The sequence below is a fragment of the Nomascus leucogenys genome, chromosome 11 (genome assembly GCF_006542625.1).
Source record: "Nomascus leucogenys isolate Asia chromosome 11, Asia_NLE_v1, whole genome shotgun sequence".
NCBI classification, from domain to species: Eukaryota; Metazoa; Chordata; class Mammalia; order Primates; family Hylobatidae; genus Nomascus; species Nomascus leucogenys.
In genome coordinates, this window is record NC_044391.1 from 105071401 (window position 1) to 105094158 (window position 22758).

Consider the following 22758-nt stretch of genomic DNA (forward strand, 5'->3'; position numbering starts at 1 on the left):
TTGTGTTTTCTACCGGCACCCATAAAACTATACCAGGCTAACTTGTTAGTCTTCAAGTAGGGTGAATAATTAGACTCTTCACGGTTCTCTATAGAGAATTTACCATTTCAGAGGGTGAGAGCTTCTCTTAGGGACTGAAAAGAACTTGGATGTGGCCATAGGGCTTATGGCTGAAGAGGAACGAACTGAAAATCACTAAACATGAGGGAGCCCAGAAACGGAGAGGTCCTGGACGTTCACTGCATTGCTCACATGAACTCGAGGTCTTCAGGGTGATGGCAGGACTTGGAATGAAATCCTAACATTTCGGTGAAGAAGAGGGTGACTAGAAGGCTATTACCAGTGCTGAGGAGGTGCTACAGATAAAGGAGACAGTTTCAGCAGAGGAGACATAGGTGCTCAAGGTGGTCTTTGGGCAAGTAATCTGGAAGAATTATGAGGGCATGAGGAGGATGCTCACCTCCGGAACCTAAGGGGCCCAGGGCTGGGGTGTGCTGAATATCCTCTGCTTGCCCCTCCAGCTCACTCTGATACACTGCTCCAGGCCACTGGAGGCTGACTTTTTTTTTTTTTTTTTTTTTTTGAGACGCTCTCTCGCCCAGGCTGGAACACAGTGGTGTGATCTCTGCTCACTGCAACCTCCGTCTCCCAGGTTCAAGTGATTCTCCTGCCTCAGCCTCCCGAGTAGCTGGGATTACGAGTGCCCCCTACCATGCCTGGCTAATTTTTGTATTTTATTATTTTCTTTTTAGACAGAGTTTCACTCTGTCGCCAGGCTGGAGAGCAGTGGCACGATCTCAGCTCACTGCAACCTCTGCCTCCCGGGTTCAAGCGATTATCCTGCCTCAGCCTCCTGAGTAGCTGGGACTACAGGCACCCGCCACCACGCCTAGCTAATTTTTGTATTTTTAGTGGAGATGGGGTTTCACCATGTTAGCCAGGATGGTCTCTATCTCTTCACTTTGTGATCCGCCCACCTCAGCCTCCCAAAGTGTTGGGATTACAGGCGTGAGCCACCGTGCCCGGCCTAATTTTTGTATTTTTAGTAGAGACAGGTTTTCATCATATTGGTCAGGCTTGAACTCCTGACCTCAGGTGATCCACTCACCTCGGCCTCCCAAAGTGCTGGGATTACAGGCGTGAGCCACCGTGCCCGGCCAGGAGGCTGACCTTTATGGACTACATCAATGGGCTCCCTTGCTCTCTGGCTTCTAGCTGGGCTCAGCCAATTACAGCCACAAACAAGAGATTGGAGCATAAGGGAAAAGTGAGTTTAGAGCACTTATTCTTCCCAGTCCCTCCCTCCTTGAGCCACATGCATTGGTCTCTGTGTTCTCTGTTCTGAAACTCCCCTCATTGCTCCATTTGAGTGAGTGAGGGTGCCCTTTCTGATCAGAACCTGGCACAGGAAACAAGCACCCTCCATTCAGAGGCTGCAGGAGCATCCTCAGGGGACAGCCAGGGCTCAGTCAGCTGACAGAGGGAAGGACTGGGTAAGATGTGCTGACCATGAACCAGGCGAAGGAATATTTATTGATTATTGTTAGTAGTTGCAATTTATTAGGCACTTAGCATGTACCAGGGACTGTGCTAGGTATTCTTCATGCATTATTGTATTTTTAAATTTATTTTTATTTATTTGTTTTTTTGAGATAGTCTCGCTATATTGCCCAGGCTAGAGTGCAGTGGTGCCATCTCTGCTCACTGCAACCTCTGCCTCCTAGATTCAAGCAATTCTTGTGCCTCAGCCTCCCGAGTAGCTGGGATTACAGGTGCCCGCCACTAAACCCAGCTAATTTTTGTATTTTTAGTAGAGACAAGGTTTCAGTATATTTGGCCAGGCTGGTCTCAAATTCCTGACCTCAAGTGATCCACCCGCCTGGGCCTCCCAAAGTACTGGGATTATAGGCGTGAGTCACCACACCCAGCTGCATTATTATACATATACATATATATATATATATATATATTTTTTTTTTTTTGAGACCGAGTCTTGTTCTGTCACCCAGGTTAGAGTGCAGTGGCATGATCTCAGCTCACTGCAACCTCCACCTCCCGGGTTTAAGTGATTCTCCTGCCTCAGCCTCTCAAGTAGCTGGAACTACAGGCGTGCGCCACCACACCCAGCTAATTTTTGTATTTTTAGTAGAGACAGAGCTTCACCATGTTAGCCAGGCTGGTCTCGAACTCCTAACCTCAGGCAATCCACCTGCCTCAGCCTCCCAAAGTGCTGGGATTACAGGCATGAGCCACTGCGCCTGGCCGCATTATTATATTTAATGTTAATATCAATCAAATGAGTTAGCATTATTATCTCCACTTTGCAGATGAGGGAACTGAGGCTTATTGATATTCTGACACTTTCTAACTAATTCACCGGCAAGCTCCTAACTTTTATTCCTATGAATTCAGGCTGGCCCAGTGGCTCACACCTGTGATCCCAACACTTTGGGAGGCCAAGATGGGCAGATCACCTGAGGTCAGGCGTTCGAAACCAGCCTGGTCAACATGGTGAAACCCTGTCTCTACTAAAAATACAAAAATTAACGAGGCATGTTGGTGCGCGCCTATAATCCCAGCTACCCGGGAGGCTGAGGCAGGAGAACTGCTTGAACCCAGGAGGCAGGGATTGCAGTGAGCCAAGATCACTGAACTCCAGCCTGGGTGACAGAGTGAGACTCCATCTCAAAAATTAATTAATTAATTCAGATAATTGTATCTACCTTGTCACTTTGGTATTTAAATGGCTTCGTCTATGTTAGGTGCCCAGTGCACTTCCTGGCACACGGTTGGCAATCAACACATGGCAGCTATTGTCATATCGTCATGAGGATATGGAAGCTGAAAGGGAAGCCTATCCACAGGGGAAGGGCTCACTGCAGCGTCATCATTTTAGAGCTAAAAACAAAGGTGCAAGTGCTTTTGGATGCTGTCTCGGGGAAGGAGAGCCCTGCCAGCATAAACAGAGCATTCATCACCCACCAGGCCCTGTGCTGGGCGTTGTCACTCCCAGCAATCCTAAAGGAAGCCTCCATTTGTCATATGAGGAGACCGAAGCACACAAGGACTGGGTTATTGAGAGCAAAACTGGGATTTCAACCAAGGCCAAAGCCGAAGTGAGGGAAAGCTTCCTGGAGGAGTTGGCCTTTGAATGGAATAACATGCAGAGGGCTGGACAGGATCAAAGACAGGAGGCCGGATGGTGGAGAGGATGGGTGTTAGAAGGGGCTGCAAGCTTCAGACAGGGGCTCTAACAGAGAGAGGGTTAGGAAAGTAAGGTAGGAAGCAGGTGAATTAGAGCCTGGCTTTGTTTCCTCCGCCCCAGATCCTGCCTGGATCACAGACAGCTGCCAGCTCAGGGCGGGACCTCCCAGGCCCGAGAACCCCAGGCTGTCTCCTGCTCTCTGGGACCCCACTTGCCTGGTGCTTCCCAGTCTGGACTCCTGAGGCCCTGGATATGGCACCACACAGAAAATAAGATATCTATGAGAAAGCTCCAGGATGTCACAAAGCCTGAAGAAAGGCCGGAGGCTAATTCATATATCATGGTTTTTGTTTTTTGTTTTGTTTTTTGTTTTGAGACAGGGTCTTACTCTGTCAGCCAGGCTGGAGTGCAGTGGCGCGATCTCTGCTCACTGCAACCTCCGCCTCCTGGGTTCAAGCGATTCTTCTGCCTCAGCCACTCAAGTAGCTGGGACTACGGTGTGCACCACCATGCCCAGCTAATTTTTGTATTTTTAGTGCCCAGCTAATTTTTATATTTTTATTAGAGACGGGGTTTAACCATGTTGCCCAGGCTGGTCTTGAACTCCTGGCCTCAAGTGATCCACCCACCTCAGCCTCCCAAAGTGCTGGGATTACAAGCGCAAGCCATTGAGCCTGGCCAATACGTCATGTTTTATTTCTGGCTAGACTCCTTTCAGCCTGGTGTAGCAGTAATGATTGATCTCCTACTAATTAGAAACATTGGTTCATTCATATGTACGTCCTTTAAATAACACAAAAGAGAGAGGTAAGGCATTTCCTTTTTTTTCTGAGACGGAGTCTCATTCTGTCTCCCAGGCTGTAGTGCAGTGGTGCAATCTCTGCTCACTACAACCTCCGCCTCCCAGGTTCAAGCAGTCCTCCTGCCTCAGCCTCCCGAGTAACTGGGATTACAGGCACGTGCCACCACACCCAGTTAACTTTTTTGTATTTTTAGTAGACAGGGCTTCACCATGTTTGCCAGGCTGGTCTTGAACTCCTGACCTCAGGTGATCCACCCGCCTTGGCCACTCAAAGTGCTAGGATTACTGGCGTGAGCCACCGTGTCCGGGGAGGCATTTCCTTTTTAAAGCTCAGATTTATTGAGGCATGGTTTATATACAATAACACTCATTTAAGTGTACAGTTGTATGAGTTTTGACAAACACATACAGTTGTGTAACCATCACCACAATCAAGATACAGAACATTTCTATTACCCCAGAAAGTTTCCTCATATCTTTTTACAGTCAACCCATAACCCTACTCCTGAATCCTGGCAGCCACTTATCTACCGAATATTTTCTGTCCCTATAGGTTTGCCTTTTTAAGAATATCACAGAAATGGAATCATATAGTACGCATTTGTGTGAACATCTATTTTCATTTCTTTTGGGTAATACCTAAGAGGGGGACTGCTGGGTTGTGTGGTGTAATATTTAATTTTAAAAGAAATTGCCAAACTGTTTTCCAATGTAGTTGTACCTTTTTACGTTTCCACCTGCAGGGTATGAGAATTCCATTTGCTCCACATCTTTTCCAGTACTTGGGATTGTCAGGGTTTTCTTTTTAGCAATTCTAATAGGTATGTAATGGTATTTCTTTTGATTTTAGTTTGCATTTCCTTAATGCAAGTCAGTCTTTTGTTTTTCTGAGACAGAGTCTCGCTCTGTCACCCAGGTTGGACTATAGTGGTGCAGTCTCCACTCACTGCAACCTCTGCCTCCTGGAACTCACAAGTCATTCTTTTTTTTTTTTTTTAGACAGAGTTTCACTCTTGGCTCCCAGGCTGGAGTGCAATGGTGCGATCTTGGCTCACTGCAACCTCCACCATCGGGGTTGAAGCAATTCTGCTGCCTCAGCCTCCCGAATAGCTGGGATTACAGGCGCCCACCACCATGCCTGGATAATTTTTGTATTTTTAGTAGAGACGGGGTTTCACCATGTTTGTCAGGCTGGTCTTGAACTCCTGACCTCAAGTGATCCACCCGCCTCGGCCTCCCAAAGTGCTGGGATTACAGGCGTGAGCCATCATGCCCAGCCACAAGTCATTCTTTTTTAATAAACAAGGCTTGTCTGGAGACACAATGATTCAAAATTTAGGGACCCTTGTGTGGAAACTAAAGTGGGTCTTTGATGAAGAATTTGCTGGAAACAGTTATATGGTCTGCTGGCTTTGCTGGATCGAGATGGTGAGATCTTTCTCTGCCGTAGGTCTGCAGAGAACTGCAGTTCTTCCTTCTGGTCAGGAGAGGGCAGGAGAGGGCAGAAAATAAGTGCACCGCTTCACTTTTTTTTTTTTTTTTTTTTGGCTTGCCAGTCCCCAGCATCCAAAGTATTTGCATTTGCATGCATTATTATATTTACAGTTTTGCTCGAAAGTTTGCCGTTTCCTCTGAACCTAGTTAGCTGCTGCCTTGTGAGGCTTGATTCCCCAAAATTAACTTTGTGGACTGATCTAATGCCAAACTTAACCAATCTTATAAAATCTTTGCCTGCCAAAGCATAACTAACCTAATTTAAGAATTAAACTACCCAAACTGAGCTACCTCTGTAGAATCCTTGCTAAGTCTATTCTCCAGTGTCACCCCACAGAGCTTGTGTTAGGGGCAACCACGAGCAGCTGAGCTGCATGAACCCCTGGTCCTCCTCTTCTCTAACTTTGCAGGAACCAAAAGAGACTGAGGAAGGATTTCATGGGGGACAGGCCTCCAGACCCCCAGGGGCTACAGGCCATCCTCCCTAGGACCAGGGCTGGGGCTGCTCAGGCAGGGCACCGCGCAGATCTCCTGGGGCTGGGGTTGTAAAGTGCCCCCAAAGATGTACTCCAGCTTGAGCCCCAGGCTCCCTTCTGGCAGTTGGAACCGAAAGGCCCTGAGGAAGGTGGCAAACATCAGGAAGAGCTCCATTCGAGCCAGCTGGTCCCCTGGGTACACACGATGCCCTGGAAACAGAGAGGAAAGTCAGAGGTGGCAGCTGTCCCTGTGTCTGTCCCACCACAGCCTCACCCACCACCCAGGATCCAGCTCTGTGCCTAGTACCTGTAGAGAATGGCAGGAAGGCCTCATTGGCCACAAAGTTTCCATCCTTGTCCGAGAAGTGGCCAGGGTTGAACTGTCGAGGGGTCTCCCAGCACTCAGGGTCGTAGAGCACAGAGGCCAGGTTGGGTAAGATGATGGTGCCCTGCAGAGAGATGCTGGTGTGGCTCAGGGAGCCTCAGATGGTACCCAGTACCCAGCCCTGACACTGAGCCACAGTGAGCTTGGAGAATACCCAGTGTGCTGGTGGGAGTAGTCCAGGGGCCTCGAGGAGACTCAGCAGCCGGCCCTCAGGCTGCCCTTCCTCCAGGCTCACATCAGTGAAGGAGTGGAGCAGGACACCCTCCTGGCTAAGGACTGCCCAGCTTTGTCCTGAAGACTCCCAGCCACGTTTAGGGACAGGAAGCCATTGCCTCCTACAGAGAAGGCCAACAGCTGGGGGCGTGTCTGGAAGGGGCCAAGGACAGCCCAGGACGACACACACGGGGGCAGAGGGTGTGTGCGCGCATGGGTGTTAGAGGAAGAGACAGAGCGAGGAGAAATGGAATGGCAAACAGGCAGAGAAAGAGGAACTGTGTGATGGAAAGACAGAAAGGAGACAGAAAGCTTCACTCTTTAGGGCTGGGGAGAGGAAAACATGAACCATAAGCCCAACTCTAACCTTCCACCTAACCCCAACCCTCACCTTCCCCCAAACCCAAATCTTCCCTCTCACCCTCACCCCAGCCCTCACTCTATCTCAAAGGAGGAGTGAGCGATTAGAAAGAGAATCAGACCAAGCAGATGGGAGCAGGGTAACATCTACTCCTTACCATGTGGACCCTGGGCTGACCGGAAACAGCATAAGGAGGCCAAAGTGGAGCCAGGATGGGGTCAGTTATGGTCCCCGGCCCTAGAACACTCAGCTCTGGGATTCCGGGGAAGGCCTCATACCCCAGGGCTCATTTACCAAATACCACAAAATTAAACCAGCTACCCCTGTAGAGACCAGAGGGCTGACTACAGAATTCTTGATTTTGACTAAAAAAAAAGCTTGAAATTAAAAAAAAAAAAAAAAAAAAAAAGCTCAGCGAGTTTGAAGCCTGCATTCCAAACAGAAACCAATAAAGAATGCAGAAATGGAGCAAGTGTTGGCTGGTCCCGGTGGCTCACGCCTGTAATCCCAGCACTTTGGGAGGCCAGTGAGGGCAGATCGCTTGAGGTCAGGAGTTTGAGACCAGCCTGGCCAATATGGCAAAACCCCATCTCTACTAAAAATACAAAAATTAGTCAGGCGTGGTGGTACATGCCTATAATCCCAGCTACTCAGGAGGCTGAGGCAGGAGAATCACTTGAGCCCAGGAGACTTGAACCCAGGAGGCAGAGGTTGTAGTGAGCCAAGATCATGCCTCTGCACTCCAGCCTGGGCAACAGAGCAAGATTCCGTCTAAAAAAAAAAAACAGAATGCAGAAATTGTTTTCAGGGGAAATGGTTCTTTTTTGCCGTTGTTGCAGTACGGTAGGCTTAGGCAAGGTGCCTCATCCTAGCCACGTGTACCAATGGGGCAGCCAGACTTGCTGACTCTGTGGCTTTAAGCGGAGGTGCTGAGGAGGCCTGTGTTCTTGCCGCTGCCTGAGTGAGCTATAGATTTCCCAATTCTAGTCATGGGAATTCCCCCATTTTCTCTACCTGGGATTAAGTAACCCTCTGCATTGCAACAGTTCTTACTGATCACCTTCAGAGGAGGAGGCTCCTAGCAATATGCTCTTTTCCCTCCAGAATTATTTGTGTCCTTTTTTGGGTGATGTTCTGGCCTCCTTGCAAAGGGGGATCTCAGCTCATGGAACAGGTTCAGAGCACAGCCTATCCAGTATGCAAAAAGGACAGCCCCCCCGCCCACCAACCGCCCTCCACTTCCCCAGACTGTAGAACCATCTACCTGCTGGGTACCTCCTGAGGTCGCTGTGCCAGCTTCTGCCCAGTAAATGGCAGTTTGGAATTCACAATCAAATAGAATGTCTGAGAAGAGAGACAGGCTGGAAGTACAACCATCATATCGGAGACTATTGCTGTTGTCACGATCACTTAACTGATGAAATGGTTAGGAACAATTTAGTAATATCTGTAACATTTAATGATCTACTGTCAAGCTTTGATTCCACTTTCAGCAGACATCGCTCGCCCAAGTTGTAAAAGCTCAATATTGATTTCAGCTCGTTAATGGGCCCCTGGAGCCTTTATCACAGAACAAGTCCTAGAATCAAATTGGCAGGAATGAGCTCTTAATAAGGAAATTTCTAATCCCAAACGGCATAACACAGAGCGGTACCCTGGCCCCCTCTTTTTAACTTAAGTTGGCACAGCTTCTAGACAACCTGGGCCTGGGTCCTCCTGCCATGCCAGCAGCAAGATGACCTGATGCCCTGGTCCTATCCACTTTCCCGGAGACTCTTGACAAACCTATAAACTTGCGGGCCAATTTCTGCCAAGGACAGAACGACAGTGTAAAACTTCTCCACTGAACACATTGGTTCACTCACCTAGAGTGGCATTTTCATATAAATACAAACAGCAGGGCGTATGGTAGGAAAAGAAAACACTTTAGAGTCACAGGGACATGCATTTGAAACTCAGCTAAGTCACTTACCAGCTGTGTTTGGGCAGTTTCTTATGCTCCCTACGCTGAAGTTTCTCTATCTATGGAAAAGAAACAGCAACAAAGAGTCCGAAGGACAGGGCTGCTGTGAAGAAAAAAATGTGTGGAGGAGGGAACCTCAAGTCTGGGCAAATTAATAATAAGTTAATAATGGGGCCGGGCATGGTGGCTCATGCCTGTAATCCCAGCACTTTGAGAGGCATAGGCAGGCGGATTACTTGAGGTCAGGAGTTCAAGACCAGTCTGGCCAACCTGGTGAAACCCCGTCTTTACTAAAAATAAAAAAAAATTAAAAATAATAAAAATTAGCTGGACGTGGTGGCACATGCCTGTAATACCAGCTACTTGGGAGGATGAGGTGGGAGAATTGCTTGAGCCCCAGAGGTGGAGGCTGCAGTGAGCTGAGATCACACCACTGTACTCCAGGGCAGTACTCAGGGCAGAGCCAAAGCTCCTTTCCAAGGAAAGTCTCAGGGCTCCTGCCACCACCTCTATGTACAGGGGTATCACCCTGCACCAGGGCACCAAGATGAGTCAGTCTGTTTCATTTTCATTAAAATGGCAACCTCACACCTACACATGTTGGTATGTTACCCCAGTGAGCCTTGACTCCCAGGATACACACTTTTGTGTAATCCCCTCCCCTTGAGGATAGGATGGATTTAGTAGCTCACTTAAAACAAATAGAAAATGGGCCAGATGCAGTAGATCATGCACGGAATCCCAGCACTCTGGAAGGCCAAGGTGGGAGGACCACTTGAGCCCAGGAATTTGAGACCAACCTAGGCAACATGGTGAAACCCCATCTCTACCAAAAATTTAAAAATTAGCCCATTGTGGTGGCACAATGTGGTGCCTGTAGTTCCAGCTACTCAGGCAGCTGAGGTGGGAGGATCACCCAAGCCTGGGAGGTCGAGGCTGCAGTGAGCCATTATTGTGTCACTTCACTCCAACCCATGCAACAGAGGGCGACACTGTCTCAAACAACAACAACAACAACAAACCCAACAAACAGAATATGGCAAAAGCAGCCGGGTGTGGTGGCTCACACCCGTAACCCCAGCACTTTGGGAGGCTGAGGCAGGCTGATCACTTGAGGTCAGGAGTTCAAGACCAGCCTGGCCAACATGGTAAACTCCATCTCTACTAAAATATACAAAAATTAGCCAGGCGTGGTGGCACATGCCTGTAATCCCAGCTACTCGGGAGGCTGAGGCAGGAGAATTGCTTGAGCCCAGGAGGCGGAGGTTGCACTGAGCTGAGATTGCACCACTGCACTCCAGCCTGGGGTGACAGAGCAAGATTCTGTCTCAAAAAAAAAAAAAAAAAAGAATATGGCAAAAGCAATGGGATATCACATCTAAGATTAGGTTACAAAAAGACCGTTGCTTCTATTTTGGGTGCCCTCTTGCTTGCTCTCTCTGATGGGGGTCAGCTGCCATGTTTTGAGCTACCCTATGCAGAGGCCCATGTGTCAAGGAACTGAAGGTCTCAGCCAACAGTTCATGAGCAACCGGGTCCTGAAGACCTCTGTGTAAGTGAGCTTGAAGTGGAGCCTCCCCTAGAGGAGTCTTCAGGTGACACTGCAGCCCCAACGACAACTTGATGGTAACCTCATGAGAGACCTTGAGTCAGAGGCATCCAGCTGAGCCGCACCCATTTTCCTAACCCTCAGAAACTGTGAAATGATACATGCTGTTGTTCTAAGCCACTAAGTTTTGGGGTAATTTGTTACACAGTAAGATAGGTAAGTAATTCAACATCTGTCATCTAGGATCTGCAAGGCTCCGTCAACAATACAGAGCACCATTGTACCGAATGACGCTGTGGGCACAAAGCCCTCAGCACACAGCAAGCCGGGGCAAAGAGCAGGTGTCATCATGTTATTGTCCAGCTCACGTCAAAAATCTGCTCGGAAAGCTGTCTCAAGCTGGATCACCAGAGAGCTATCATCTTCAACTGTGCTCAAGACCCACCTGGGCAACATGGTGAAACTGCATCTCTACAAAAAACAAAACAACAACAAAAACTACGAAAATTAGCCAGGCATGGGGGCTCATGCCTGTAGTCCTAGCTACTCGGGAGGGTGAGGTGGGAAGATCGATTGAGCTGGGAGGTAGAGGCTGTGATGAGCCATGATCGTGCCAATGCACTCCAGCCTGGGCGACAGAGCAAGACTCTTGTCTCAAAAATAAATAAATATTGGCTGGACACGTGGCTCACACCTGTAATCCCAGCACTTTGGGAGGCCAAGGCAGGCAGATCACTTGAGGTCAGGAGTCCTAGACGAGCCTGGCCAACATGGTGAAACCCTATCTCTACTAAAAAATACAAAAATTAGCCGGGTGTGGTGGCACACACCTGTCATCCCAGCTACTCGGGAGACTGAGGCAGAATAGCTTGAACCTGGGAGGCGGAGGCTGCAGTGAGCTGAGATTGAGCCACTGCACTCCAGCCTGGGTGACAGAGCAAGACTCCGTCTCAAAAAAAAAAGAAAAAAAAAAGAATAGAGGTTAAAAATAAATAATTATTTATATAAACTTCAAAATAACTGTGTTATTTTGGCTGCCTGTAGGAATGAAAGGAATTTTATCTCTTAAAAGGAATTGAGATAAGAAGCAGCTGCCATCTTGAAGAATATTTCTGCATCTTTTAAAAACTCCTGCTTAAAGCACTGCCCACTACATGGTCCACTGGCCCACAAAGAATATTGTGAATGATGATCCTTGTCATAACTTACAGGCATGTGAGAAGCCAAAGCTTTCCCGATACAGGCAGGCTTCCTTTTATTACATAATAACTCACAATTAATCGAGATTTCCTTTTTTCCCTTCACTGCAATGAAATTCAGACTCGAGTTTTATGTACATATGTGGCAACTGTTCTTGATTTGACTTATTTTTATAACTTTCTTCCTCTCTCCTTATTTGGCACTTGTTCTCTTAACCTTGCTATAAAATGAAAGAAGCAAGAAAGGCATTTCTGCTAGAAACCAGTTTTAAGGAGATAATACAAAATGCAGATCAAGCCTAAGGCACATAAATTGCAAATGGCCTAAATGTTCACCAACAAGGGTTAATATTGCAAAACATCCATTTGGTGGAACGTTATGCAGCCATTAAGAATGATGTAGAGGCCCAGCGCGGTGGTTCACACCTGCAATCCCAGCACTTTGGGAGGCCTAGGTGGGCGATCACCTGAGGTCAGGAATTTGAGACCAGCCTGGCCAACATGGTGAAACCCCGTCTTTACTAAAAATACACACACACAAAAAAAATTAGCCAGGCATGGTGGCACACCTGTAGTCCCAGCTATGTGGGAGGCTGAGGCAGGAGAATTGCTTGAACCTGGGAGATGGGTGTTTCAGTGAGGCGAGATCACACCACTGCACTCCAGCCTGGGAGACAGAACAAGACTCTGTTTCAAAAAAACAACAACAAAAACAAAACAACAAAAAACAGAATGATGTAGAGCAGTGGTTTTCAAAGCGTGGTCCCGGGACTCACACATCAGCACCACCTGGGAGCTTGTTAGAAAGGCAAATTCTCAGCCCACCCTAGACAGATAATGTCTGGAGGAAGAGTCCAGCAATGTCTGCTTTCACAAGCCCTCCAGGTGATTCTGATGTACCTGGAAGTTTGAGAACCATTGCTATAGAAGAATCCGAATATTAAGTGCAATGAAGGATTCAGAATGATATATTCAGCAGAATTGAAACTATGTGAACTATGGTGCAAAAAAAGATTGGAAAGTGGTGGATTATCATGTCTGCAAGGGTTATCTCTGAACAATGGAGAACTTTAAAAATTATCCCTCAGTGAGTACATTCTTTATATTATACATTTTTTTTTGAGACAGAGTCTCACTCTGTCACTCAGGACAGAGTGCAGTGGTGCAATTATGGCTCACTGCAGCCTCAACCTCCTGGGCTCAAGCGATCCTCCTGCCTTAGCCTCCCAAGTATCTGGGACTACAGGTGTGCGCCACCATGCCTGGCTAATTTTTTTTTATGTTTTATAGAGATGGGGTCTTGCCATGTTGCCCAGGCTGATCTTGAACTCCTAGGCTCAAGTAATCCTCCCACCTCAGCCTCTCAAAATGCTGGGATTGTAGGCATAAGCCATGGCACCTGGCTACATTCTTTTATAATCATAACCCCCATCCCAAATGCCACAGAGAGAGAGAGAGAGATTAAGTGACTGATAGCTGGCAGGTTGGCAGAAGCTATAGCAGATGGCTGTGCTAGGCAGGAAGGATGCTTTCTGCAGGCACTGGGTTGGGTGTAGGGCCGCGTAGGGCCACCTACCTTGCTCATGGGATAGCTGCACACACGAGTGGAGGTCACACACAGGTGCACGGCACCCACAGCCACGACGCTGCTGAGGCGCTGCACCTCATGGCGGACAGCACGGATGTAAGGCAGTCGCTTGCGGTCTTCACAGCAGACAACCGGGGCAGTGCCCAGCACCTCGTCCAGCTCTGGCTACACCCTCTCTGCAGGCGGCTCAGTGTGGGTCTGGGGAGGGTGCCTGTGCCCTGGCCTCCCCATCCTCCCTCACCGCCTCCGTCCCCACCCAGGACACTGCTGCCGAGGCTTGCGGCCCTTAGGTCACCCCAAACCACCCTGCCACCCCTGGTCTCACAGGAGCAGACCCTTCTCTGGGGCAGAGCTTGCTTCTTATGAACAAGGTTTTGCAGGGTTTACTCCTCCAGGGGGCACTGGAGGGAAGAGAGAGCACCCTGATTTGAGAACCTGCTATGTGTCAGGTGCTCCATATAAAGAGCATTATGGCGGGGGGCAGTGGCTCACACCTGTAATCCCAACGCTTTGGGAGGCCAAGGTAGGTGGATCACCTGAGGTCAGAAGTTTGAGACCAGCCTGGCCAACATAGTGAAACCCCATCTCTACTAAAAACACACAAAAATTAGCTGCTTATGGTGGTGTGCCTGTAATTCTGGCTACTCAGGAGGCTGAGGCAGGAGAATCACTTGAACCCAGGAGGCAGAGGTTGCAGTGAGCCAAGAGCGCACCACTGCCCTCCAGCCTGGGTGACAGAGTGAGATACCATCTAAAGAAAAAGCATTATTATGGAGGAGGGACTGTTGTCTCCATTTTACAGATGGAGAAACTGAGGCTCTAACAGGACAGGTACTTTTGCCCAAGGTCACGAAACTTGTGGCACCAGATTTGCATTCAGGTCATAATCAGTTTGTCCTTGAGAGAAATCCAGCTGCATTTTCCCCTCCACAGTTGTGATCTTGAGGTGGACATCAGCACGGGGCCTGGCACTTAGTAGGTGCTGAATCAACACTGAATAAGTAGAATAGTGTTGGCCATTGTACACTGGGTCTGAGAGGTGGAATGACTCGCCCAGCATTACACAGTAAGCAGCAGGGTGGGAAATGAAGCCCCTTCTGTCTGACTCGAAGCCACGAACACTTCCTGTACCACAGCGGCGAGAGCAGGACCCACCCCTGGCGCCACAGAGCAAGGAGAGTGATGGAGGCAACGCCCGTGGCCCAGGAGCCCCACGCATGGACAGTCAGCCAGAGTGTGACCAAGGGCCTCTCACCCTGGGCAGCTCCATGCTGGATCATGTGGATGAGTGCCCGGCGCAGGGTGGTGGCTGTGGTGTCGGTGCCTCCCAGAGACAGGCTGATCACCACCTGGACCAGGTTCTCCTCGTCGAATGTGGAGACAGGGTCATCCATGGCCTGGCGAGTGGGGGATGGGTGAGCGGGGGGCGCAGCTCCAGGTCTAAAGTTCTATCCTGACAGAGCCCTGGGGTTTCCTTGAAGCCTGATCTGAGAACTGTGTGGCCAGAACTTGAGGTTTCAACTCCTCAAGAGGGCCTGATTCTCAGGACTACATTGATGTTGATCAGGGGCTGCCCTGGCGTTCTGTCCCTGATACCAGCCAGGTCTTCTGCTTCCCATCCTACCCATGTCTGCAGAAGCCAGCCCTGCCCTGGGAAAAGGTAGGGAGGAAAACCCTGTTTTAACTCAAACTTTCAGGGTGATTTGGAAGCTTGCAGATGAGCCAAAGATGAGAAACTGAGACCATGGCTTAGAAATGAGGTGCTCAGAAACGAGGTGCAGCCCAAAAAGATGGCCCCTCCTTTCCTGAGCAGCTGTTCCAGGCTCACCTTGGAGATCTGGGCCAGGCAGCAGCTGATGAAGTCCTTGGAGGCCTCTGGTGCCCTGAGTTTGTGCCTGGTGATCTCCTGGCAGATGAAGCTCTGCACGACCTCTTGGTACCTAAATATCTCCTGGTGGGGTCCTGGGAGGTGGCGGAGGGCCCAGGGAAACACGTCATACAGCTGTGGAGAGAGAGGCCCACCCAGGGCCTACTCAGGAGCCAGCCTATGAGTGGGCACTCTCAGGTATTTTGGCCACTTAATCCCCTCCCCACACTCTCAGGATATAGAGCCATCATCATCCGCATCTACACAGGAGCCCGCTGAGGGCCAGAGTGAGGCCGACTCGTCCGGGGTCACAGAGCTGGCCAGGACTTGGGTTGAGACTTGAATCCAGGTCTTTCAACCCCCAGAGCTGGTTCCTTGTCGTACCACCCCCACCCCTCACACAGGTCCTGGCAGTCCCCTCTCTGTTAACAGCTCTGAGCCAGCCACGACTCCCTGAGTATAGTGACCATCTAGCCGCCTCCCCCTCCCCAGCAGGAGGGGCAGCCCTGCCTCGTTCTCCAAACAGGTCCTGGAAGAGCGGGGTGAGGGGCCTGCCAGAGAACTGCTCCGAGTTGGAGACCAGCGCTTCCTTCACTGCCCGGAAGCCACTCAGCACCACGACGGGGATCGCGCCCACGCACACGGTGAACACACTCTGTGCCAGCTGTGGAGAGACGGGGTGACACTGTAGGAGCAGCTTCTCAGAGCGCCTCCAGCCCCGTTCCCCAGGCAAGCCAAGCCCCGGGTCACAGGTCCCCCCTGCACTTGGAATAGTCAGGGCCCATTAATCCTGGGTGGTGGGAATGTTCTACCCGTTTTACAGATGATATTAAATAACCAGTTTCTCAAGGGCTTGGTGTCCCACGTGGGCTTTACATATGTTACTTGAGTCCACCCTCAGTGTGAGTGTGCAGGTAGGCTCTTTTCCATTTCATGAGTTAAAAAAAAACAGAGGCCAGACTGGGCGCAGTGGCTCACGCCTGTAATCCCAGCACTTGGGAGGCCAAGGCGGGTGGATCACCTGAGGTCAGGAGTTTGAGATCAGCCTGGCCAACATGGTGAAACCCCGTCTCTACTAAAAGTACAAAAATTAACAGGGCTTGGTGGTACACATCTGTAATCCCAGCTACTCGGGAGGCTGAGGCAGGAGAATCGCTTGAACCCGGGAGGCGGAGTTTGCGGTGAGCTGAGATTGTGCCATTGTACTTTAGCCTGGGCAACAGAGTAAGACTCCATTTCAAAACAAAACAACAAACAAACAAACCCCCCAAAAAACAGACCAAAAAAGACAGTAAAAGATGAGGACCTTGAACCCAGGTCTCCTGACTCTCAGTACAGTGCTCTTTCCATTGCATGGGAAGCCTGAGGATCTTAATTGTCTGATAGCGCCAACCAGATGTTTTTAAAAAATTTGTTGAGTGTGATTAAGAAGAGGGCTGAGCATGGCCTTAGGAAAGACAGTGTCCCGCCTGCCATCATTCTCAGCAGCACCCCAGCCCCACCCACTCAATCCAACAGCGCCCTTCAGGTGAGGCTCCAGCTACCCTGGCGGTGGCTTTGTGCAGAGATTTCTTGAGTAACGTCACTTGAATGTGCCCTTGTGGGGGTCCCATTCCCCACAACTCCCATCTCAAGTGGCTTTTCAGAAAACTGCTTCCAGCCACACACAGTGCTCTCCTGGAGCCGAGTTCTGTTCAGCGGTTTTCGCCATCCTGTTCCATTGGCAGTGGACTTCTGCACTCAGAATTTCTTAGATTAGACTTCTTAGATTCTGCACAAAGTCCACAATTTTTGCAATCCCCCTACCACCCTGCATTTGACAGGTGAGGAAACAGGCTCAAAGCCTCCCAGCTAATGAATGGTAAGACCAGGATTCACCCCACACGTGTCTGACCTCTGTTCCTTCTTTCTGTCTCCAGTGCCGCTGGTCTGCGCGAGAGGAGGGGTTCATCTGTCCACCCCGTTAGGGCCTCCAGCTTGAGCACAGGCTTCCTACCTGGAGCAGTGTCTCTGGGTGCAGCTGAAAGCATAGCTGCCACAGGTTTCCAAGGATGGGGAAGGGGAGTGGGCCAGGAGGAAGACAGCTCCTGTCCCAGCAGAAGGTGCCAAGTTTCAGGAGCAGGAAGGAGACGGCCAGTAAAGCCAGCCCACTGAGCAGGGAGAGCATCTCCTTGGTCCTGTGTCTCCTCTCCTCACTTTTGCTTCTCGGTCCCGAGGCTCTGACACACCCTGGCCACCACTCTCTCCCCGCTCTCCCAGGCGCCTGGCCTTGCTTTTATGCTGGTGCTCCCAGGCAGCGTCGTGGAGGGAGGCAAACCCAGGAGCCCTTCCCCAGTGGAGTAAATCCATTTGGTCACACCAGTCACACCCGGGCCATGCCACTCACCAAGGTGGCAGGGCTGTGGCCTGGGACAGGTTGGGACACCTTCACTCCTATATCAGCATCATCCTCACCTCTGGCCCTCAGAGCTCATCCCTGGTGAGGCTCCTCTCAGCCTCTTCGTGGCAGGGTCAGCTGACTGCATGGCTCAGCTCAGGGAGGGACCAGGGGCAGGCAGCCGCTAGCATTGGGCCACATGGGAGACAGTGGCAGTGTCTCCCATCAGGACGTGCTCCTCCGTCTCAACACGCCTGAGGCTGGGCTCCTACTCCTGCTCTCCTCCGCCCAGACGTGCAGCAGCCTTCCTGAGGTCTCTTCAGCTTGCGCTGAATCCCCATGTTTCTCTGTAGCCTTCTCTCTGTCTCTCTCTCCCCTCGCCCCCTCTGCCCTCTCTCTCTCTCTCTCTTTCTCTCTCCTCTCTCTCTCTCTTTCTCGGTTCTTTCTCCTGCCTCAGCCTCTCGAGTACCAAGTAGCTGGGATTACTGGTTCCCACCACCACACCCAGCTAATTTTTGTAGTTTTAATAGACATGGAGTTTCACCATGTTGGCCAGGCTGGTTTTGAACTCCTGATCCGCCCACCTCAGCCTCCCAAAGTGCTGGGATTACAGGTGTGAGCCACCATGACTGGCCTCTTTCTTTCTCCTTTGTTTTCTTTCTTTCTCCTTTGTTTTCTTTCTTTCTCTCCTTCTCTCTTCCTCTTTCCTCTCTTTCTCTCTCTCTCTCTCCTGTTCTTTCTTTCCTTTCTTTCTCTTTTCTTTTTTCTTTCTTTTCTTTCTTTCTTTCTTTTCTTTCTCTCTCTTTCTTCTTTCTTTCTTTCTTCCTTCCTTCCTTTCTTTTTTTTCTTTCTTTCTTTCCTTTTCTTTCTTTTTCTTTCTTTTTCTTTTTCTTTCTTTCTCTCTCTCTTTCTTTCTTTCTCTCTCTCTCTCTCTCTTTCTTTCCCTTTCTTTCTTTCTTTCTTCTTTCTTTCTTTCTTTCTTTCTTTCTTTCTTTCTTTCTTTCTTTCTTCTTCTTTCCTCTTTTCTCTTTTTCTTTCTCTCCCCCCCCCCCATTCTTTCTTTCTTTCAGCAGTGTCTCACTGTGTCACCCAGGCTGCAGTGCAGTGGCATGATCATAGCTCACTGTAACCTCAAATTCCTGGGCTCAGCCAATCCTCGTGCCACAGCCCCCTGAGTCTCTGGGACTACAGCGGCACCACCATATTCAACTATGTAGCCTTCTCTTAGGTTTCAACTATCTTGGAACCAGACTGCTGGAGTTTAAATCCCAGTTCTACCTCTTACTGGTTTTGTGACCTTGGGCAATTATTTAGCTTCCTCTTGCCTCAGCTTCTTATTTGTACAATGGAGATAAGATCATTTTAGCAAATCGCCTCATAGAGCTACTGTACCAGTGCCCAGCAAGAGAAAGATGTCACAGTCCGGTTGGGTACATTGAGGCTAGTTTAATTAAGAGACTGCAGGCCTGGTGCAGTGGCTCATGCCTGTAATCTCAGCACTTTGGGAGGTGGAGGTGGGCAGATCACGAGGTCAGGCGATCGAGACCAGCCTGGCCAACATGGTGAAACCCCGTCTCTACTAAAAATACAAAAAATTAGCCAGGTCCGTGTGTGCCTGTAATCCCATCTACTCAGGAGGCTGAGGCAGGAGAATCGCTTGAACCTGGGAGGCAGAGGTTGCAGTGAGCTGAGATTGTGCCACTGCACTCCCACCTGGGTGACAAAGCGAGACTCCAGCTCAAAAAAAAAAAAAAAAAAAAAAGACTGTTTGCAAAGGTGTGTTAGGGAATCCGTAGGCATAATGCCAGTCAGGATGGAGACCTATTTCCACTTGAGGCTTAGAGAGTCAAGGGACAGCGTTCAGTGGGTACAGAGTTTCAGTTTGGAAAGATGAAAAAGTGTTCTGGAGATGGATGGTCATGATGATAGCACAATGATGCGAAGGTACTTAATCCCACTGAACTGTTCATTTAAAAATGGTTAAAATGGTAAAATTTATGTTGCATCTATTTTACTAAATTTTTAAAAAGTCAAGGGACAGAGCTATCAGAGGCCTGGAGCCCCTGTCTGGTTGGAGAGATTGTTAACAAGCGTATGCAGTTCCCTCTGCTCAGAGCACCTCACCCCTGCATCTCCATCTCTAGAATTTCTACCTACCTTATCTCAGGTTGATGTGATGATAACAATGCTTACCCCACAGGGCTGTTGGGGGATAAGCTGAGCTGGTGTGGCGTGAAAGTGCTATGGATTGTGCTATGGAAGTGCTATTCGTACTATACTTGTGCAGATAGTAATACTGCTGCAATTTCCACAAACCCCTGGTTGGGAAAGTTGGGAATGTGATTTGTTTCCAACAAATCACATTCCTCCCTCCTCAAAATATTGCTGAAGAGACTGCAGGCCTCTGAAAGCTTCACTAGCTACTCCGCCAATCTCTACTACCTCCAAACACACCAACCGTCTCCCACAGCTTTGTTCTGGGCTGAGATTTGCTCTGTTATCACTGCGTTCGCCCCACCTTGATTACACAGCATGAGCAGTTCAAGGGCAGGCGCCAGTTCTCACTTTCTTTGGGTTTACAGGCGTGAGCCACTGCACCCGTCCTGTAGCTGTTTCTTAAAGTTTATCATCCCAAAAGGAGATTTGCCTGCTCAACATTTCCAAGTGTGTTGAACTTTGACAAACTTCCTACCCTCCCTCTGTGCCCAAGGGTGCTGCATGCTGGCAGCTAAGGCTGGGACATGGTACTGGGAACAGAGACTACCCAGCACAATGGGCCAGGGTGCGAGCAGATTCTAGGGTGGCAGGCCACAGGAACACAGATTTGGAGCAGAGGCCCTGGGTGACCGGCCCCTCCATCGCCCAGCCAAGGCCCTCCGTGTCTGATTGTGAGCTGCGGCCTCCTCAGTGAGCAGGTGGAGGTGGGCCACACGGTCCCTCTCACAGGAGTCCCCAGTGCAGAGTGGCTGACCCTGTGGCAGCCCCTGTCCAAGTTGCACCTTCCCCCTCAGTGGTATCCCTATGATTCCAGCCATGCCTGCCCCCCAGTCCATGGGCCTCTCTGTTTCCTTGTTTGAATTCTAGGCCAAGAATGGACAACACTCAGCCTCTGCTCCTCTGTTACTCCAAGAACAACTCAGGCCAGGCGCAGTGGCTCACGCCTGTAATCCCAACACTTTGGAAGGCTGAGGTAGGTGGATCACCTGAGATCAGGAGTTCGAGACCAGCCTGGCCAACATGGTGAAACCCCATCTCTACTGAAAACACAAAAATTAGCTGGGTGTGATGGGTGCCTGTAATCCCAGCTACTCGGGAGGCTGAGGCAGGAGAATCGCTTGAACCTGGTAGGCGGAGGTTGCAGTGAGCCGAGATCACGCCACTGCACTCCAGCCTGGGTGACAGAATGAGACTTCGTCTCAAAACAAAACAAAAACAATTCAACTAAGATGACAGATGACGCAGCTGCGCCCCTTCCCTGTATGAGGTATTTCCACACCAAATTTCTAAATCTATCCCCTCCACAACAGTGAAGGCTGTTATGTGAAGGCTTCATCCCCTCGCAGATGAAGGCAAGGCTCAGCAGGTGGAGTGATTTGTTCAAGTGGGAGGGCGGCCACAATTCTACCCAGGCCTTCAGTCTCCAAGTTCAGTGCTCTCTTTCCACAGCTGCCTCCCAGCTGCAACAGGCTGGCATTCTCATGAGGAAGGTTCCTATAGGCTAAGAGAACACACACATGAGGAACCAGAGCTAGTCACACTTCCAGAGGTTCCGGCCTGGCCTCAGAGGCCTCCATGTGGCTCAGGCTGCCCCCAGGCCTGGCGTGTGCTTCCTGCCTGAGGCTGCCCCCAGGGCCTCAGAGCTGGTGTACTCTTTCTTCTCCTCCCTTGTCTGTCTGCAGACCCCATCCAGGGGAGAGCCCCTTCCATGGCCCTTGGAGAAACAGTGGCTAAGGAATGCTGGATTGACAGCTTTAGCCACGGGCCTGTGCCCAGGCAGGGGCCGTTTCCCATAGCAGACTGACCCTCACTGTAGATCCCACAACACCCCCTCCTGTGGATACATCTCAGAACAAAAGGACACCCCTTTCCCCTTCTAGAGCGACCCAAACCCAGTACCCACTCCACGCTCAGTGCCTGGAAGTTGCTCCACCCCACACTGCCACTCCAGCAAGGTAGGCCCAACCCCCTACTTCTCCCTGACTAGGAAAGGGAGGAGATAAAAATAAGGAGCTACAGAGACCACTAGAGATGGAAGGAATGAGAATGAGGCAGAAGAGACCCGCACAGTTACCTCCATACACCTGAACACAGAAGGAGAATTCCATTTCTTGCGGTTGTGTTTAACTTGTCCAATGTGCCCTAGTGCCCATGGGAGTGAATGGGAACAAATACAGGGGGCCTGCCTGCCTCTAGACATTATGTGAAGTCCCCAAAGGACAGGAGCTATTTCTGGGGAGGGCTGGGAGACCCAGGAATCCTGTAACTGAAGGAGGGGCAGACTCAGGGACCACATCCAGGCAAGCCAGGGCACGGGCCAGTGCTAGAGGACATAGCCCTGCTTTGCGTATTTTATTATCAATAGTTCCTTCTTTCACTCTTGGTGTGACTCTATGACCAGTGGTTCTGCACATCCCCAGGTTTCGTAGATGAAGAAAGGATGACGTGTTGCCTGACAGCTTGCAATGAACTCAGCATCTAGAATTTTGCCGAGTGTTCCAGTGGAGTTCCCATGGGGAGCTGCTTTCCTTCAAGCCCAGCTTTGAGTAAGGGGAGCAGGGCAGTGGGACTCACCACTGCCGTGCTGTGCTCCGGCCAGGATGATCTCAGGGCACAGGGAGAGGCTTCGTGTCCGAAGAGTGTGGCAAAGGGCAGTCAACATCCTCCCCGTCCCTGCCCCCAACACACACACCCACATCTGCACCCCATCAAGGGCAGTAGAATTAGCTATCCAACCAGAATGATGTCTTTATTGTTCCCAGGATGTTAATCTTATCCGGGAATGATTCATGGCAGCTATTATTTAAAATATTAAAAATATTCAAGGCTGGGCACGGTGACTCATGCCTGTAATCCCAGCACTTTGGGAGGCTGAGGCAGGTGGATCACCTGAGGTCAGGAGTTCGAGACCAGCCTGGCCAACATGGCGAAATCCCATCTCTACTGAAAATACAGAAATTAGCCAGGCGTGGTGGCACACGCCTGTAATCCCAGCTACAAGGGAGGCTGAGGCAGAATTGCTTGAACCCAGGAGGCGGAGTTTGCAGTGAGCTGAGATCGTG

At 50.0% G+C, this 22758-nt stretch overlaps 1 protein-coding gene across 1 annotated transcript; it reads right to left on the reverse strand.

The window, feature by feature from the left end:
• Positions 1-5969: 5969 nt before the first annotated feature.
• Positions 5970-22358, reverse strand: LOC101177578 (cytochrome P450 2C8-like). The gene is given in 8 exon segments (XM_012510584.2): positions 5970-6187; positions 6285-6426; positions 13224-13411; positions 14491-14632; positions 15064-15237; positions 15503-15766; positions 21771-21838; positions 22271-22358. Coding segments are annotated over 8 exon segments (1284 nt in total).
• Between the last annotated feature and the right edge of the window lie 400 nt (positions 22359-22758).